Genomic DNA, 21,118 nt, shown 5'->3' with positions numbered 1-21,118 from the left:
TACCACTCCTGGAGCCCTAGATGGCCCTGGGGGCCGCTCCACCCCAGGGCTGACCCAGCAAATTTCTGTGGTGCCCACCCCCGGGACATTGCAGTTTGCTATAACTTGGCAGGAGCTCTCTGATTTCAGCATGCAAGTGCCCAAAGCAGAGCCTGCCTGCTGTGAAGGGAGCGAGAAACATATATGTTGTTTTGGATCCAAAAGCAATGCTGCCTCCTGCAGGAGGCAGGGAACCGGCAGGGACTGCGGGGATCTTCAGGCTCCCCCTACATCCCATTGGTGAGTGGGTGTTGTGGGCAAATGGGCAGGCCCCTGGGGGTTGGGTCCTGGGGCCCAATTTGGTCCGGGGAGGGGGGCCTTGTAGCCCCCTCCCCTCTGTAAAAGCCCGTATTCCCTGGGATGGGTTCTCCAGGGCCGAAGTCAGCCCAGGGAGGGGGGTAGGCGCACCGCCCCTCTCTCTTTAGGAGAAAGAATATATAATTAAAAACTGAAATGCTATTCATGGGGGATGGGGGCCCAGGGCTGAAATAGGACCACGAAGGAAGCCTCACAGCCCCCTCCCTCTTTTTTCAATTAATATAAATAAAGGGGCTGGCCCCGGGGCTTGGGGACCCTGGCACCGTAAATGGCCTGGGAGAGGCTTGACCCTTCTCCTTTAAAATAAAATAAACATATGAAAATCAAAAGGCTGGGCCCTGGGGAAAGGAGTCCCCGGGGCCAAAAATGGGCCAGGGAAGGGGGGTCACGCAGCCCGGTTAAAATGTAGAAAAAAATGTTTTAAAAACTTCCAGCCAGTCGCCAGAGGCCGCGCCCCTTCACACCATTCTGCAAATCTGATTCCTGGCGCAGTGGTGGTTGGGGAACACATTCAAATCAGATGCTGAGTATCCTTGGGGTCCAGGAACCCCTTCTGTTACCTCCAGTTAGTCCCAGACAGCGGGATTGCTGAGAGGACTTGGAGGCCAAACCCCCTTTCTCCACCACTCTGCAAACACTCCTCTTGGTGTGCCTCTGGTTGGGGAATGAATTCCACTTTACTCCTGAAGGCCTTGGGACTAAAGTGGACTATTTCCCACAACCAGGAGTGTGCCAGGAAGTGGGTTTCTGGAGTGGGGGAGAAAGAGGGCGTGGCCTCCAAGTACTCTCAGCAATCCCGCTGTTTGGGATTTACGGAAGGTGAGAGAAGGACTTGTTGCTCCCAAGGACCCTCGGCATCCAAGGGGACTTCCTCCCACAACTAGTAGTGTGCTAGGAGGGCCCAGAGAGTGGTGGAGAATGGGGGCATGGTGCAGGGTCTTCCTCCACCATTGCTGGAGCCTCAACCCAGCAGCACAAGGCCTGTAGCCAATCCTAACTCCAGACCTTTTAAAGACTGTATACTTTCTGCTCAGATTGCCAGCTTCAATTGATCTTCATTGTTTGTGGGGTGCATTTGTTCAACAGTAAGGAGTACCCTCACCTTTAAAAAAAAGGCATGGCTAATGCTCATGTCCCCAATTCATGCTCATACCCTTTTGTGATCATTTTACTCATTCAATATGATTACTGTCTGGCATATGTTTCTGTATAGATTACTGGGCTCTCTCTGATTACCCCTAGTTGTTCTGTGTACGCACATTGAACATCGACCAGCCTTTATGACCAGACAGTTTCTGTGTAGCTGCCTATATCTTTCAGTCCTTAGTAATCATATATTGCATGTCCATCTCTCACATACCCTCATCCTATCACACCGCCTTGCGCCACATCCCATAACACAATAATCCAGTGGTCCTTATGCACAATCTGAAAAAACTTCCCCCATAGGCTCATAACATACACAAGACCCTTCCAACTATCCCACCAGAGGGCATCAAACTCTAGGTGGGTACTATTGTGTGTCCGTGGCTGGGTTGTCCCTGGAGGGCGCAAATGAGTTACTTGTAAATGAAGTTAGCCTGGAAGTGTGGCTGGTGCCTTGACTGGCTGTCAATTGTGAATATTAACTCCCTAGGCAATAAATCTTCTAATATACACTATATGGGATAATTGTAAAATGAAGCTGAAAAAAGCCAAGTGATCACTTATGGACAGTATAAAAAGACTTTTAATAATACAAAATATTTAGAAAGAATTTGTTTCTTATATGATACATTCTGCCTGTAATATTACATGACAAAAGTTAAAAACAAGACGAAACAAGGCATGAACTCTATGAAATGCATGTCTCTCAATGAACAATTCCAAATCCACATTCATTTCATGTATATTGCAGTATTAATGGGATTGATATCAAAATATTAATTCAGAATTAATTGACTTGGCAAAAAAAAATTACAATAAAGTTTTCATCGAAAAATCATAAATGTTTAAATATTTAACAAAGATCAACAATGTACAAGAAAGTTGAGAAAAGAATTAAAGTAACATTTATGTCCAAAAATGGGAGACAAGCAAGTAGCTTTGATCATGAATGGATCCTGTTGTGTCATTTCTACGCGCATTTCGGCAACTACAGCGCCTTCATCAGGAAAGCCACAATTAATGTGTCAACTGAAAAGCTTTGATCATTCTAACTGGCAAATAATATAGGGAGGCAAGGAATGCAACATAGTCCACTGATAAAAATGTGTTGCTGATGTGTAACTTAGATGGTATACACATCCATCTAGGACTGTAATCTCTACTTTATTTAATGATGGGCAGAGGAGCCCATCATTGGGCTTTCGATACCGCCAAGAAACCAATCGGTGTTAGTGCGCTTAATAAATCTTTTTCAACATAACATAACATAACAGCGGAGTGTTCTATGTGGCAACCCGTCTTGAAAACGATCGGGAATGAAGAGGAGTCCCTGATTGTGTCCTGTAGTTCTCGTCCATTTGAGGAAAATGGTAAGTATTTTCCCTGCCCTAGGAATAGACATAAGTATCAGGAGGTTCTTATACATACATTGCTTTGAATGGCTGTCTACATTTACATGCAGCAGTTAAAGTGCATAAAAAGAGTGTGGGTACCCTACTACTGAGTGCCATGGGTCAGGGTTAATCAGCGTAAAAATGGAATCCAAGCCTTTTTTTCGCATTTTGGTTACTCTGTATTAAATAACACACACACACCTCCAATTAAATACAAGTTAAGTAATCAATGGGTAAAGTACTCTCTCACGTTATGAAACCTTATTTGGCTAATGCAATCATTGGAGATGTGTAAGATGAGAGATTCATAGAATTAAATCATGGTTGTTGCAGTGAAGAATAGGGACTTGTTTATTTATAGCACTCTGAGGTTCCAGCCTGTGACAGTAAGCACTGTAAATTTCATCATTTTAAAATTGCATTACACGGTGTACAGCAGATTGCTGCAAAATAGTGTCTAAGACAAAGCAAATGCTTTAAAAGTACAAATTTAAGTACTAAGCAACCAGACTATGGACCTCATTTATGAAAAGTGACGGATCGCTGTGTGAAAACAGCAATGCATCACTTTTCATTGCACCCTCCTTGCGACATGCTGGATGTGTCATATTTACAGTATAATGCATCATGTCACAAGGAGTTACAGATGCGTCAGTATTTCTGAAAAATCTGTAGGACCAAAAATGACGCATTGCTGGAGTGTGTCACGAAAGGGAAGCAACTCCATCAATGGGTCATTTCACATTTCAAATATGCCTGCGTCAGTCGTACACCTGCCATGAGGCAGGTGTAGGACACATTTGCTTCCTAAAAGTGACGCAGTGAAATCTCATAGATTTCACTGCATCACTTCTACGAGGCTTACTTGCGTCAGAATGCCCACCCTGCATACTTTATACCTGGCGCAGGTATAATGTGGCGCAGGGGTTTACAAAGTGACGCATCTACCTAGATGCGTCACTTTGTAAATATGACGCAACATGGTGCATTTTTACCCTGCTGGTGCATCACAAAAAGTGACTCACCGGTGGAACAAAAGTGACGCAAGGGCTAATAAATAAGCCCCTATATCTTGAGCAAAATGTTTATATGTGTCCATTAAAAGGGCACACCTTTTTAACGGATACACATATTAATTACCACTTAAGAAGAATTCATATGTGTCACCATGAAGCTTCAAGCGACTACTTGATTTAAAACCTGTAGTGGAAGAGAGAGCCTTTTACAAGATTGATGTGATGGTTAGGCATGGTGGGAAAGGGGTGAAAGAAGAAGAGGAGATGGGCAACTACTCAGGTCCGCAGCTATCATTAATGCAGTAGGGGGAGTTGCATCGGGCCTCACAAGTTGGGGATTGCCTGCTCCTAAGATACCCACTGACACCTCACAGATGTCACACTGGCTCAGAGCCTCTGCCATCCTCCCATTGATGGTCACCTACTACAGGTGCTTCTTAGTGTTATCCGGCAGACAGGTTTTCTGGACCATCTCCCCATATCCTAATGAGATAAGGGTTATCACTGCTGGCTTCCCTCTCTCACTAGTCTACTACTTTCGAGCGGTCAGTCACCTGAGCAAGATTTCTGGGGTCAGTCAGCTTACTAGTCATCAGATGCTGGCACAGCTCTGGAACATAAAGACTGCTCAAGTGCTCCCAACCAATCAGATTATACAACTCCTTGTAATCAGTTATCCAACCATCCAGTACTCTGCAATAAAGATTCACACAATCCACACACATATTGGATTCATGCTTGCTTCATGTGCAGTGGCTATCATTAGTGAGAATGTCCAGTGGCACTGGTGCCCAGGAGCCTGCAGGTCCCACTGCCTTACTTGAAAAGGGGGTTTGTGGGCTCATTTTCCTTGGTAATATTATGGCAGATGGCACCCTTGCTGCAAGAAGGCGGCAACATGCTGTTGCTCATTATTTTTCAGAAAGGGAAAGAGAGCCTGTTACAATTGACGTGATGGTCACACATGGTGGGAAAGGGGTGAATGAAGAAGAGGAGAAGGCCAGCCCCTCAGGGCCGCAGCTATTATTAGAACAGCAGGTGGAGTTGCCTAGGGCCTCATGAGTGCACAGAGCTCACAGCACCCGTAATATGAGATTAGTGCTTTTGGTTAAAAAAAAAAAATTTATGCTGTTGCTCCTTTAGAAGTCTCACATTTAGTGAGGATTGCGATATACAGAAAAGCAGCCCTGAAGCAATCTCAAAATCCCCACCCCATGCGCTCAGCCCCGCCCCTCGGGCTCCCCAAATCTCAGCCCTAAAAGCGTTTGAAGGGGGCTCAGAACAAAAAACTTTAAAGACTTCTGTCCTACATGGTGTAACTTGCTGTCTGTCTGGGCGAGGTATTCAGTGCCCTACCTAGGGACAGTAAGCTGCAAATGATACCAAAAAATACAGGGGCATATTACCAAGCAATAGCGATAATTATCGCTATTGCTTGGTTAGAGAAAAAATAAATTCACCGACCTGCGGCGATTTTTATCGCAGATAAACCTTGGTATTACCAAGGTTTATCGCAAATGCGATAAAAATCGGCCGCAATGCATGGATATCGCTGAAAAGTCTGCGATATTCATGCATTACCGAGCTAATGCTCTTAGCCATGTTATCCACCTCTCATTGGATAACATGGCTAAGAACTGCTCAGGGCAGGTGTTAGCTTTTGGAGATATTCACGCTTAGCGCGAATATCTCCAAAAGTTGGTAGTAGGAGATAGCGATGTTAGCGACTGTTTCCAGTCGCTAACATCTTGGCACGCCCACTTTGCATGTCATTAGTGATAAATTTCTCTGACATGCAAAGTGGGGCCCAAGATGGTCGCTATCTCCTACTAGCTGTCGCTAACTGGTGTTAGCGACAGCTAGGTCGAGTGGAGTGGTGTGGCTTACTGGTTAGAGGCGGCAGACCCGAGAGCAGAGGACGGCCCGGGACCAGGGTTCAATTCCCGACGCGGCAGGGTCGTGGACCAGGGTCAGCGGACTCGATAATTCTCATCTCGGTGATTACTCTAACCAGGGATCACACTCGGCAACTCTGGGCATTAGCTTGCCTCATCTCCACAACGGCCCCCACATACGCCGGGGATGCCTGGTTTCACCTTGGAGATACCCGGTAGGGACCATCTCACAGGGAAAGCCAGGACAGGTTTCCCAGTGGTCTATTGCGCAGAGATACTCCTTCGGGAGTCGATTCTAGCGCATTACAAACCCACAATTAATTAGGTAATAGGGAGAACATTTTATCTCTGCTTTCTTGGCTTTTAAAGCCAAAAAAGCGGCGATAAACTCCCTTGATAATATGCCCCCCAGTTCTGTGTACATGCTTCATTCAGAAGAGCAGGTTCAGCGCATGCAATCATCAGCTCCCCTGCTAGATGAGTTTTTTTGTTAGTTAATTCCTCTTAAGAGCTGCAGCTCATACGTTTCAGAGCAAATACACTGTCCATAGAACAGTTTTAAAAGCTATCTGTAAACTTGCCCTTCCATGAAGCAGCCATAACACAAAATTGTTAGCTGCATCATATAAACTATATGTATCGTGTTTTAAATAATTGTAATCATATAATAAAATGAGACATCCAATTTTAAATTTCATTTTTTATGTCCAATGCCTCTCTACAAAAAACATACATCTGTAGAGCGAATCACTGCAGTCTTCGCTCATTTCAACCTCTTTCAGGGTGTTTGACTGCTGTGGGTCCAAGTGCACAGCCAGTACCACAGAGATGTTCCACAGATTGTTCTGGTGTAGTTATCGTAAAGCTGAAAATACTCGGGTATTCGTTATTAAACGCACACATCATACCTGTTATTAGAACCAATGAAAATATCATCAAGATAGTTTTCTTTGAAAATGCTCACTGTTAACATATATCTCAACTTAAGTAGCTCAGGGTTACGCTGAGTTGTATATCCACACCATAGAAATTTTGAAAATGCAACTAAGATTAAATATTAATTGCCCACAACTTCATTGGATACAAAAATGTGTGCACTTCTTGAAAATTCCATGTTTAGCAGCACTCAATGTTATTCTTTCCTGGCAAAAATTGGCGTTGTTGGTATTTGCAACACTACACAACAGACATCTCTAAGGGTCAGGGTAATGCTGATATATTTGAAGAATGAAATCAAGGAGCCTGGTGGTGAGGACTGTATCGAAGAATTAAGCTGAATTTTACATGAATTACTTACATCGAAAGAATGACGCTCTTATATTATAGACTGCGATACTTTCCAGAAATATTTTCTGGATAAGGTCGATACTATCATGTGCGAAATAAAAAGCATGGGGTGCAGCCCAATTGAGCAGCATATCGCTCTAAATCCAACTGCCAGCTGCTTATCATCATTTCCCCCCATAGATTCACTAACCCTTGAATCATTGATGAGAAAGACAAAATCTGGCTCCCCAGCAGATCCATGCCCTCCAAGTATTTTCTGCTTGGCAGGTCCAATCCTAGAGGACCATATCCTAACTACATTGAATAAATCGCTGAGCACTGGCAGGCTCCCCACTAGCTTCAAGGAAGCTCGTGTAAGACCGTTGCTGAAAAAGGTGGGGGCGGACCCCAATGTCTTAAAAAACTATCGACCCATATCCCAGCTGCCCTTCCTGTCTAAAGTACTTGAGCAACATGTACTAAAATATATGTCAAGCTATCTGGAGTCTAACCATCTACTCCATGAGAGGCAGGCAGGCTTCCGTGCACATCACAGCACCGAGTTGGTCATGCTCTCGGTGCTGGACGATCTCAGAAGGATGGCTGACAGTAAAAGACCGAGCGCCCTGATTTTGTTAGACCTATCAGCGGCGTTCGATACTGTCAGCCATTCCATTCTGTTGAATAGGCTGGCTGGGTTTGGAATTCAGGACTTAGCCCTTCGGTGGCTGGAATCATTTCTATCTGGGAGAACCCAGAGAATCCAGATGGGAGATAATGTATCAGGAGTGGGAAGTCTGACTTGCGGCGTCCCCCAGGGTTCAGCTCTATCCCCACTCCTGTTTAACATATATCTACAGCCCCTGATTCATACACTAGCGGGGATGGGCTGCCGGGTGTTCAACTATGCTGACGACACACAGTTGTTGCTGGGCATAGATGACACAGCACAAGCCCAGTTACACGCTCAGGACATTCTTAGATACACGGTCCACTGGATGTCCACCAACCAGCTCAAAATTAACCCCGAAAAGACAGAGGTGCTGGTAGTACCATCCAAGTGCTCCTCCTGGAGTGATGTGTACTGGCCCCAGGAGCTGGGCCCAACCCCAAAGCCAGCAGCCACGGTAAAAAGTCTGGGTATTAAATTGGACAGTGCCCTCTCAATGACCAACCAGGTTTCTACCGTGGTTGGCACCTGTACAGGGCTTCTAAGACAGTTGCGCAAATTGGTCCCTCTCCTCTCCCAGTCGATGCTACGCACTGTGGTCTCAGCCACCATAGTATCTAGACTTGACTATGGCAATGCGCTCTACTTAGGCCTGCCAAAAATGCTGACAAACAGACTTCAGGTAGTCCTAAATGACGCCGCAAGACTTATTTTTAACCTTCCGCGGAGAACGCATGCCTCTCCACTACTAAAAAGTCTACATTGGCTGCCAATTGGACAGAGGTCCGTTTTTAAAAGCCTTTGCATAGCCCACAAAGCCATCTATGGGAAGGCCCCGACCTATATCAAGGAGCGGATCGAGATATATAGACCGGAAAGAAACCTCAGGTCCGCTGATGCCAATCTCCTTGTATGTCCTCGTTTTAAACTGGCCACAATGGGAGGGAGATCCTTTTCGGTTTTACTACCGAACCTCTGGAACGCCCTGCCTGAGACACTCCGAAAGGAGGGAAATCTACTCCGTTTCAGGAAAGCCTTGAAGACAAATTTGTTCAGAACAGCACTCAGCTCAGCCTAAGTACTCCCCCTTTTCGATATCCCGGATGTTATGTTCTGTGGTCAAAGCGCCCTGAGACCTGCAGGTGACCCGGCGCTATACAAACCCACTATAACAATAACAATAACAATATTGAGCATTGTAGGGGATATTTACTAAGATTTTGCGCCTTGTTTGCATAAAAAAAGTGATGCCTATTGGCACAAAATCTTTATTTCCCAATTTACTTTCCAGAACTAAGTAAAGTTATTTGGGCTTAGCGTGAGAAAACTTCGCCCTTTTCAAGAAGGCACAAGGAAGGAGAAATGCTTTCATTTCTCCTTCTTTTTCGGACTTTGCATGTGTGCTGCACTTTACAGCACACATACGAAGTGGGAAAATGGACTAAAGTGAGTCTGTGCATAGTATTTTGTCCTGGAAGGGTTCCTTGCTGTACAAACCCTTTGCTAGACTCACTAATGATTGTCATTCTTGTTTTCTCAATTCACACTCCAGTTTCCAATGAAGTATACCGGACCCATTGTACTCACAACCAACCCATTTGAATACTATTACCAACTATTCAATGGGTAAACTATGCCAGCAATGGTTAGAACATTCCACACTGTCTGCAGTAAAGCAACATTCTCTCGTCTGTCCGAGGACATGAATTTATCAGGTTTTTTATTAGGTCCCAAGTCCTCTTGTTCAAATAGAATCTTATATGCAGCCTACAATGAAATATGGACATTATCACAGATTGAAGCTCCTCTGTGTTTGAGATTAATTGATCAAGATAATTTTAATAAAGTACTTGCTGTAGTAGACAACCGTATTAATTTGTTATCATCTCGCATTTATAATTTGAACAGCATTGTGCCATCTGTTATTGAAATTTTATAGAATGATATGTCAACATTTTTTCATGATTAGAGTAATCTCAGATCTAATATGTAGTTTAGTTGGACTCAAAAATGGAAGCGTTCCCTGGCATTAATTGAATTGTACTGCTTTGCTTTGTTTCTGTTATTAAATTTAACACACACAACAGCCAATGGCTATGAAAGACGCCACATACACTATGCTAAATCTAGAGAGATTAGAAAAAATCCCATTCACTGTAGCCGAAACGGCTTCAGCGGTATGGTTAAAACACAGGGTTATTTCATTGCCTATATCATTCCCTATATCTACGTTTCAATTTACAGCTTGCATAAAACATTTTCCAATAGGTAGCCATATTCATGAGCTATGGTCCCTGCCATTTATCTACGCTATGAACATGCTGATGGAGAAGTTTTTCTTATGGGAGAGGAGTGTGACTTCAATGCCTGTCATTCACTTGTTTGTCAACATGTTAAAATCCACGGCGCTTGTAATGTTTTGGCGCCTAATTTGGATTGTTATTTAAAAGGAACATCAGTTCCTGCAATTCTTCCCTTCAAACCATACTATCAAATGGAAGCTACCTCATGCTTCATATTCAGGACGGTTGCGGTATGTGGGCATGAGTCCCATAAATTGTGTCCTCCTTTTTCCAGTTAGTCACTTGTTGCAACACTGTCCTGTTGCCCCCTCCATACAGAGTGGTAGATAGTTTGTTGTGGCTTTCCATTCTGACTTTAAAGGCAGATTTCAACCAGTTAAGCAGACACAAAGCATTATTGTTTCAACAAGAAGTGGCTTTTACATCTGGCCAGAACTACTATTGAAATACAGTAATTGTTAAATATGAATATTCCCCTGCATTTCGGGGAACTGATATGTTAAATATTTAATGCTTGTGATACTGCAGGTGTAGCCCATTTTTTAAAATATGTAGGCTCTGGTCTCGTCACTTTTTTTCAAACTATCTTTGGACAATACCGACTTTTATACACTCTATTTTTTCCAGCGTGTTTGGTGGGTTCTCAGTACTGCTGTTCCTTAATTGCGGCTGTCTTGTCCGATTATTGCTGTTCTGCAATTGATGCTTCTTCCGCAGCCACGCTGGACCTGGCATCGCTCCAGTACTACCACGAAGGCATGCTTCAGCTCGTTGGCATGATTCCGTTACAGGCGTTGGAATCACAGGTGAAGTAAGCGCAGTGAACATTCCACCCTGCTTACTTCACCTGTGTGCAACCTGTACTTCACTTCATCTGGTGCCAATTTTAATGGGCACTGGGTATATGTCTGACTGTACAAACTCCTACTGCCTTGGATCTTGAACTGCTGATGAGTTCCTTAGTGGTACATTATCAGGACTGTTCCTTGAGTTTGTGACCTCTACAAAATCCAAATCTAGATCAATTGGCTAACGGGAGTTCCTGTGCATCGGCACAGCGATTTCTGAATGATAATTTCACTGAAACCAATGCAGGTTGCCTGATGATAGTATCTGCATCTGTTGGAGCTGAGGATCATGTCTGATTGATGGAACATATAAAACGGGCTGCAGACTTGGCTATCTACGTGGATGCGGACCCCGTCATGGAGTCCTTTGCCTCTACCATGGCTGCATACATACTGGATCCCTCTGACACGTGTTAATTGGATATTTTTGTTTTCAAATTGTCATTTATTGGTCCATAAAAGCTGTTAATTTAAAGTGCTAATCATTGAGTTTGCTTATCTCTCGATTTCTGTCATTCCCTTACGTGCTTCTATCCTGACCAAGGGGAGGGTGTTATGTGTTTTATACAGGGCTAATTGTAGTTATCACTATGTTAGCCTAACTGTGCATGACATGAGCCACATTAGCTTTGCACACGTTACTACATAATCGCGTTTGCTTCTGTGCCACATTATATTTTCACACGTAACCTGCATTTGTTTTTTCGTTCTGTTCTTTTCTGGGATTTAGTCTAAACAGCAGACAAGGTCAACAATAATGTCCCTTGTTATTTTGTTCTAGTCAGGCACTCACACCTAGATACATCACAGAAAGCAGCTGTTGGTTATGAACATGTGAACCTTGTCATGTAGGTACGCACAGTAAAGTATCAGAGAGAGAGAGACAGATGTTTCCTGAGATCACAGCTGTATCTGAGCTGTAGAACGTTCATGTGTGTATGCTAAGGCACAGGGCCTGCTGGTAAACCCAGACATCTTTGCTATATAATCAGTTTGCCTCTGTAGAAGGGGAGGGGGGTTAGACTATACTGTCTTATAATATGACAGGGCTTTTCATAATATATAGATTATTATTTTTTTTGTCCTCATCTCACCAATTAAGCCTCTGCGGATCTTATGAAGCCGTTCTTACTAACTGGGGGCCTCTTGGCTTACCGCACATGCTTGGGTCTCCTGGCCCGTTCCCTTTTACTTGGTGTAATCATAGGACCAGCTAAATTAGTCTGAGGCCTCGTCCCCAACTCATAAGCGGGTGCCAGATCTTTATCCACTTATCCTCCACACCTTCATATTCTAGCCGGGCCATGGCGAACGAGGCTTTAAGCCAGTCCTCTCTTTTTGGTGGGAGGGTATCTTTCCATTTCTTGCAGATGTCTCTCCGAATCATATATAATAAGAGACCTCTATCACGCTGTGAGGCTGTTTGACAAAAGGCACCATCATCTCCAAATAATACTAAGGAAAGATTCACATCTACCCCGGTTTTAAAAATGTCCCAAAGTGAATCACCCACCTCATTCCAAAAGGGTTTCAGTTCTAAACACTCAAAAAGACATGACGGTCATTAGCTAAAGGTGTTTGACATCTTGGACATTTGGGTGTAGATGCTGGGACAAACTTTGCTATCTTAGCGGGGGAGTAATATATGGATAATTGACAATGCTGATGGTTTTCAAAGAAAAGAACGACTCATGCAATGGTTTATTTGGGAGATACCATTTCGCTTTCTCTTGTGCTGGACTAGGGACTATGATACCCATTGCTTATTAAGTCACTAATGTAGTTGAGTGCAGAACCATTTGTGTTTGATACACTGTATGTGTGTCTGAAGTCTTTGATCCCAATTCACAAACTGCGTTTGCAGTACATAAAGTAGTTCTACTCATATACAACAAAATGCAATTCACAAAAGTAGAGCCACCATGATGGGGGAGATCAGAACATACTTTGTCGTTGTAATTTCAAGAAGAATCAGGGGCAACAAATGACTAGTAAATGGGAGATATTTAGGTACATTTAAAAAGGGGCATAGGGAGGGACAGGCTAATGCAAACACACACTTGCAAGAGAAGAGTGGCAGCACAATTCATAAAATACACTTCTAAAGTTACTAGGAACTCAAAAGTAGCAAACCAGCGAAACTTTGCTCAATTAGTACACGTTATAGCATGTAAAGCGTCACACATGGCCACCCATAGGTACTGCAACACACTATCATAGTAAACAATGGTTTATACTTTTTCCATGGTTCTAATGAGTATTTACCATCATTGATTGCAGTGTAAAGTTTGCCATGTTCTTTTCCATTAAACTAATTTATTCAAGTGTTTGAAAGATGAGTAGAAATTGGGGAATCTTGTAATTGTGAACACTCTATCAATTAATATGTAACATTAAAAAAATGGCTATTTAAATGGCAGAGCAACGCACTCAGTGCCTGATTTAGATCTTGGTGGAGGGGAATACTCTGTCACAAATGTGATGGATATCTGTCCGCTGTATTACGATGCCATTAAATCCTATGGTGATCGTAATATGGCGGATGGGATATCCATCACGTTTGTGACAGAGTATTCCATCCACCGAGATCAAATCATGCCCTTACTCTCTTGACCATAGACCGGATTCAGAAGTTGGCGGTAATGATCCCGCTGTTGGTTTTCAGTCGGCAAACCCATCCGCCACATTGACGGTCCACCCCCCACCGAGGGAACCTGACCACGCCTCCGCCAGACTCAAAGGTAAGCATTACATTTTACTAGTGAGCGCTGTTTTAGCATTGAACAGTAGCTCAGAACCAGTGTAGTAATATGCATGTCACAGTGTTGTTTTTCGGAACAACTTGTGACATGCATGTGTCCGCATAACATTTGTGTCGGACAATATAGGAGACACATCTGAATTAAAAAAAACTCTGATTATATACACAAATATTTTTTGGGTGTAAGTATTCCTTAACAATATGCTTGCACCACATTAAACAGCACCGCATAATAATCAGCTGTGTCCATTTGTGCACTTTGCAATGTGGCCTGTAAGTGTAATGTTTCAGTTGTGAATGTAAGTCAGTACATGTATATCACTGGAGCGGCAATTCCATTCCAATGACACAATGACTTATACTGCAACACACAATGTGGGACACACTGTGTGACAGTTGGGCTCACGTCTTCACATATGTGCTACTACTGTCATGTTTCATTTTTTCTTGGCAATGTAGCTCATATGTGACAGTGAAAATTGTTTGGATCGTACTATTCATCCTGCCCGTGTTGCCCTTCATTTGTGTCCTGCCTGTAGTCCAGGGATGTCCTCCTCATGTATGGGCATCTATTGGGCACATATCTGGCACCCAACAGCTTTTACTCGGGTAGGGTGGGAGTGGAATGACTGCTTCAGGTGGAAGAAGTTAGAGTGGGTGATGTGTTTGTATGTGTGCCACTAGCATGTGGGTCTGATGTTTGCAGTATATGTATAGTTGTGTGATGTGTTGCTGTGGGCAACAATCAGGTCAGTTTTGTTGTTTGGTTGTGGTTGTTGTTGTGATGTGTGCAGTTGTGCTTTTGTCTCAGTGTGTATGTGTAGATGAGTGAGAAATGGTGTTGGATGTTGTGGCTGTGTTGTATGTGGGTGCAAAGTTAATAGTGTAGGTATGTTGTGTTATGGATGTATGGCAATGTGTGTATTTGGCATATAAATGTTGTGTTGTGGTGGAAAGCAAAGGATGATAGTGTGTATGTAGTTGTTGGGTGATGTGCTATGCAAGTGGACAAATTGGCTAAGGCACATGGTGTGTGTTACTTGCTTCTATTCCATAGCCACTGCATTGTACAATGTGCATCGGGCCCCGCAATGGTTTCTCTCCATCAGCAATCTACCAGCAGAACACCACCGGCAGGACTGACATCTCAATATGGTCGTCCCGCTAGCCTGACGGTTAGGAAGCGCACTCCGTGTGGCCGTCTGAGGCTCAACCACAATACATCTAAATACGGTTGTTGGCACTCCTTTGACTTGACGGAGTTCACGGGACCGCCGCAGCGGTGGGATGGCAGTAGTCCTACCAAGATCTAAAGTAAGCCTCTATATATATTATTTCTTCCGATCACATGTGATCCTGAGGAAGGGCCCGTTTATGCTTGAATCACGTTGGTTGGAAGGGAAAGCAAGAAATATACATCTTAATGCGGTTATGAATTTTAAAATAACGAAAATAAAGAAGACAACTTTAAATGCTTCCTCTCACTTAAAGGCATATCTTTTGTGGCTCCTATGCCATGTAAGCTTCTTAGTTGGAGTAAACGTTTCCAACTCTCTGGTTCAGAGTTTCTCTTTTATTTTTTTTATATTTTTACTTCTTGGTTCAACATGACAACCAGAGTTTTAGAATGGCTGCCAGTACACACTGCTACCCACCTCCTCCTCAGATTAAATACATTTGTCCATGCAGAGTTTTGGGATATCCAGAGTACTGGTATAAGGATGGTTACAAAAATAAAAAACCTGCATACATTTCAATATGCAAACATTTGTTATTAATGTAATCTTTTCTCCAGAACGATCATTCTGATAATGCACTACATAAAATCATGTTTTTGCACATCATTTCTTCCTGCGTGTAAAATGGAGACTAACAGCCTGATTCATTAAAGGTAATTGCGCTCGCAAAGGGCCAGATTCTGAGAATCTGGCCCTTTGCGATTGCAATTTTTGCATTTGGGATTCATCATCCCAAATGCAAAACTCGGTAATAGCGAATTCACAAATTTGTGAGGAATTACATTTAAGGAATCTCTATTTGAGATTCCTTAAATGCAATTCATCATCCATTTTCAAATTGCGAAATCGCAATTTGGGGCCGCTATTTACTGCGAGGTCAAACCTCGTGGTAAATAGCGAAAACTCAGAAAAATGCTTTTAAAAGCATTTTTCTGAGTTGCATGTTGCACACACACATGTCCTTTGGACATGTGTGTGACCAACAACTGTTTAAATTAGCAATTAAGGGGTGCTACAGGGTGTCCTCTGGACACCCCTGGCACCCTTTAAATCGCTATCTTATTTGCGATTAGCTAATTGCTAATCGCAAATAAGGAATACTCCCCATTCATTCCTATGGGCCTTTTGGCCCATAGGAATGAATGGGGAGTATTCCTTATTTGCGATTAGCAATTTGCTAATCGCAAATAAGGAATCTGTAGGAATCGCAAAAAACTTTGCTATTCCTACATGAATCCCGTTTTGCGAGTCTGGAATAGCAATTCCTTATGATTCGCTATTTCAGACTCGCAAAACCTCCCAATGATGAATCAGGCTGTATAAGAGAAGGATACTCAGGCACATTTATTTTTCATAAATGTTTGAAGGACTTTTGTTCGCAACTGAAAAATTATGTAAAATAAATTTTAGAAATCTGTTAATTACCTTTCTAATGAGTTTGAAAAAATATGCGCCTTCACTACTACTGCACATACTCATAATAACTTTTGTGAATAGTCCCTACGGCTAAGTTCCACGGATAATGTTTACAAAGTTTATTTCACACTCTTAACATTATATCTATTGTAAATGCGTTTGCACATTCCTGGGATTAATAACTATAATAAGCATTTGGAGTCTGTGTCACTGAGTGTTAGTTGTAGAGGTCGATCTGAAAACAATGACTGCATTATTATTTGGTGGATTTGCAGATACTCACAGGGTCCAGGCTTCATCCTTTGTTATCTTGTCACCCTTTTATCTTTCTAGCTGTCCCATGTGGTTCCAGTTCACACAGAGCAGCGCTGTGGGTATTCGGAGTTCTGAACATCCTTCTGTTGCTGGCTGTTGTGGGATTGGGTCTCTGGAGTAAGTGCTGACTATGCTCAAATGTTACAGATCTCTCTATCACAAAGCTGTTCTTACTGAGCAAAGGCTCTTTTAAATATACTAGAAAATATTGGTAATGGATTTTAGGAACTTCTAGAGGATCAGACTAAATTATATTCAGCATATTAAAATAGCACATTAATACTGTCAAGGTTGTATGGTGGCGCCACAACACAATGTATAAAAGCATTCTTTTCAGTCTCTGACCTTGCTTATCTTACATTTTGTGCAATAGCATCAAATCTCCAAAGAAATCTTGACTGTCATGTCCTTAAGCTCTCCTTCTTCTATGGCATCTGAGTTCAGATTGTCAGTCAAAACACTTTTATTGGGGTATGTAAGACATAAAAAGACAAACACATTTTACAGAACACAAATTTAGATTCTATAAAAAGAAAACTCATAAAGTGCTAATAGTGATTAAGTGCTAACTCTGTTGCCAAAACAATATGACATTTACAAGAAAAAGTGTTTTAACCACATATAATACATTAGAGAATTTTAAAACATTGAATAGATAAAAGCCCACTTGACCAAGAAAGGACAGATCAACTTGAAAATTACTGAAGCAAGAGAATTAAATGTCAGACGGAGTCAAGACATTCCATTTTATTCTAATTCTCAATACTTGGTGAATTTAACTGAGGACTACATGACATAAAAATATGGAATCCAGCCACTGTAAAAAAAAGAGGCTGGGCTTGAAGAATGTTAAGTCTTAAAAAGGACCTTAAAATAAGGACTCTAGGAATAATATAGAACCCACCCCGCCCCCACCCCCCCAAAAATGAATGAGGGAGCACTGAATAATATTCTTGCAAGGATAGCAGGGCAAGTTCTAAAACTAGGGGCCACATGTACAAAACTATTTAGCATTCCTAAATGGTGTATTGGACCATTTGCAAATGCTAAATGGCCTTTTGCCATGTACCAATGCTATTTTGCAAGCCAATAACCTATTAACGACTCGCGAAAAGGATGTTGAGTGTCAGTATTAGGAAGGGTCATGTTAAGTGTATTCCTTCCTAATAGCGAGTTGCAGGGGCATGTACGAATGTTTTGCGACTGGAATGCAGTCAGAAAACATTTAAATTTTACCGACTCCATGAAGGAGGTCGTAAGCCATTCGCAAATTGGAAGGAGTTTCAAGGGATCCCTTCCCCTTTGTGAATGTGGGTCTCAAGATTTTGTTAGAGCAGGCAGTGATCCAACGAATCACTGATTAGACTTACAAAATGGATATAAAACTTTTTATTCTTGTTTTTGCTATGCATCTTGTTTTCCTTTAAGGAAAATGGGCTGGATTACAAAAAATGCTTTATTTATAAAGCAATCACTGACATGTGTGTCTGCTGACACCAGTAGGCCACCATTCCTGTGATTGTGGGCCATTCCCAATTTAGGGTGGGTAGCAAACTCAGGTCTGCTGCTGGATTTTGCCGAATTTTCATCACTGTGTGCTCATCACTGTGTGGAGTTCAGCAAAACTTCTGCTGCACCTGCTTCAAATTGGAGTTTACCGGTACAACCAATCGGCACTTTTGTTGTTCAAGTGGGCCCTGCCTTAGCTGTGAATGGAAGCCATGATGGGCATGTCTACACGTCAGCTGGAATTACTTGCCAGACCCCGGTTAACGAGAGCCAGTAGCAGGGCTGTCACGGGTCTGAGACAAGGGAAGCTGTGCCCAGGGAAGTGACCCGCAGGCTGTGACATGCAGGGGCCATGCAGTTACAGTGAGCCTGGGGAGCCGGGCCGCATGCTGGAAGGTTGATTAGGTGGGCGGCCTTACAACAAATGGGGCCTGGAGAGTTGGGGGAGGTCATGTATCCTGATGATTCCAAAGCTGGGGAGCTCCACCAGGTACAAACTAAAACACAGCAGGAGCAGGAAGACCAGGAGGATGGGCTGGAGTACTGAGCGCTGCCCGGGGTATCCACCATCATCACCCACATGCTGGCCGGGGCCGTGGCTGGCATCATGCAGCACTGCCTCAGGTACCCTGTAAACTGTGTGAAGGTGACTGGGGACTGGGGTTTGAGGCACCTTTCTGGTATATTTAATCATATTTTTCTAATGTCCTTTTTTTAAATTGATACACTGGTTTGGGTTTTTAAATTATGTAATTTTCATGGATTAGTGGCAGACAATTGATAAAAGATTGCGTCCAGGAACAGGCATGCACATTCATTACCAAGAGCCCTGGCTGATCTCAAATGTATGACTAATGCCTTAAACGAGGGGGATTGGATAGTGTTGAATCTTACTGTGATGTAAGAGAATGTAGTGTTTCCATTTGGCGGTCGCATAATTGAATATTAAATATATTTTCCTCACAATTATGTTGTGACAGTGAGCTTGTTTTCACTTGCAATAAGCGACTGGTGTTCCGTTCAGAAAATACCACATGCATCATTGCCGACTGCCCACGATTTTCAGAGTATTTTTTCTGCCCCAACTCCTGCAGCTGTCTATTTGGTATATTCATGTCATAAAGGAAACTATCCCAGAATTGCTCCGGTGTAAGATGGTACCCAAGGGTGCACGATCGTCATTCAGACTCCATGGCATTCTCGTGGTTTTGCACTGTAGATCTTTCATTTTAACAGCGCGGTCTGTAGAATGCACATTGACTTACTTAAAGGGCTGCAACCATCCTACGCTACAGACATAGGATCAGGCAGCCTCATTCCCCTGCAAGCAGAACTCTGCGGAATATGTCGGAGTTTTTAGATAACTCAGCGTATTTCCACTGAGTATAACTCCTAAGTTCCGCCCACCCATATTTCCGATGGGTTGCAAATAGTGACCTGCCCCATGAATATTGATAAGGCAGGTCCATTGCAACACTGCGGCCCTCATCCTACTAGAACTTTCGGCAGCCTTCGACACCATCTTACACCATACTCTCACAGCAACGCCGGTGTACAAGGAACTGCCCTCGAATGGATCCGCTCCTTTCTCTCTGGCAGAACCCAAAGGATCAGACTCCCCCCTTCTGCTCTGAACCAACATATATCAACTGTGGAGTACCCCAAGGATCCTCACTCAGCCCCAAGCTCTTCAACATCTACATGGCCCCCCTCTCCGCCATCATCAGACAGCATGGGCTCAGCATAGTATCTTACGCCGACGACACCCAGCTCATTCTCTATCTCCTGAAGAACCCTGAAGACACCAGACTCAGAAGGAATGAAAAACTATTCAGCATGTATGAATGACAGCTGCCTAAAACTGAACTCGGAGAAGACTGAGGTCCTTTTCCTCAGACCCTCCCCCACGTCATGGGACAGCACCTAGTGGTTCCCTGTGCTTGGAATCCCACCCTCCCCGGCGGACCATGCCCAGAACCTTGGCATCATTCTAGACGACTCCTTCACCTTGACGCACCAGATCAACGCTGTCGCCTCCACCTGATTTACTTCCCTCCGCATACTCCGCAGGATCTTCAAGTGGATCCCCCCAAATGCAGAAAGACGTCACCCACGCACTCATAACCAGAAGAATAGACTAAAGCAACGTCCTCTACACCGTAATCAACAAAACCCTGCTACGCAAGCTCCAGACTATACAGAACACTGCAGCCAGACTCATCCTTGGACCCCCTCGACATGAGCTTATGACTGAGCACCTACAAGACCTACACTGGCTCCCCATCGAGAAGAGAGTAACATTCAAGCTACTCACCCATGCCTACATATTCCTCTACAACATCGAACCCGAATACCTCAACAAAAGAGTCTCCTTCCACGAACCCAAAAGGAACCTCCGCCCTACCGACCTTACCCTGTCAGAGACGCCACGCACCTGCAGAAACAGAGCAGGCGGAAGGGTCTTCTCCTACCTCGAAGCAAAGACCTGGAACGAGCTCCCAGTCAACATCAGATGCTCCCCCAATCTGCACAGTTTCAAGAAGAGCCTCAAGACCTGGCTCTTTGAATGATCGGAGCTGCACCCCTCCCCCCAGTGCCTTGAGACCCTCACGGGTGAGTAGCGCGCTCTATAAACCCCTGATTGATTGATTGATTGAACACAAGAGGATTGAAAACCATTAAGCAATCGGTTTTCAAGAGCACATGCCGCTTGGCAGCATACCAAATCATAGGATTTTACAATTTCAAGCCAGTCCACATTAGCCATTTTTTTGTGAGTGCCTGCTACATTCCAAGTAAACCATCGGCCCTAGTCCTTTGTGGTTGGGGATCACTAATAATAGCCCCTTGTCCCTCAGAAATGACAGATTCTGCAAAAGATACATCTGGAAGCAGGTATGTTGTCAGGGCAGAGGAGAAGCCAGTCAATCAATATCAGAAAAACCCGAAAGAGGAGGGAAACGGTTTTCATGAACAAAAGGGTT

General features: G+C 43.5%; 1 protein-coding gene across 1 annotated transcript in view; it reads left to right on the top strand.

Moving 5' to 3' along the window:
- Window positions 1-21,118, top strand: part of LOC147700932 (killer cell lectin-like receptor subfamily F member 2) — an 89,874-nt gene that overhangs the window by 20,441 nt on the left and 48,315 nt on the right. The window contains exon 2 of the mRNA XM_086929273.1: window positions 16,644-16,742. Coding sequence (XP_086785399.1) covers window positions 16,644-16,742 — 99 coding nt within the window. The remainder of the gene's footprint in view (window positions 1-16,643; window positions 16,743-21,118) is intronic.

Source organism: Lissotriton vulgaris, chromosome 7, assembly GCF_964263255.1.
Source record: "Lissotriton vulgaris chromosome 7, aLisVul1.2, whole genome shotgun sequence".
Lineage (NCBI taxonomy): Eukaryota > Metazoa > Chordata > Amphibia > Caudata > Salamandridae > Lissotriton > Lissotriton vulgaris.
Note: the sequence above shows the minus strand (reverse complement) of the source record. Positions and strands in the feature narration are given on the sequence as shown.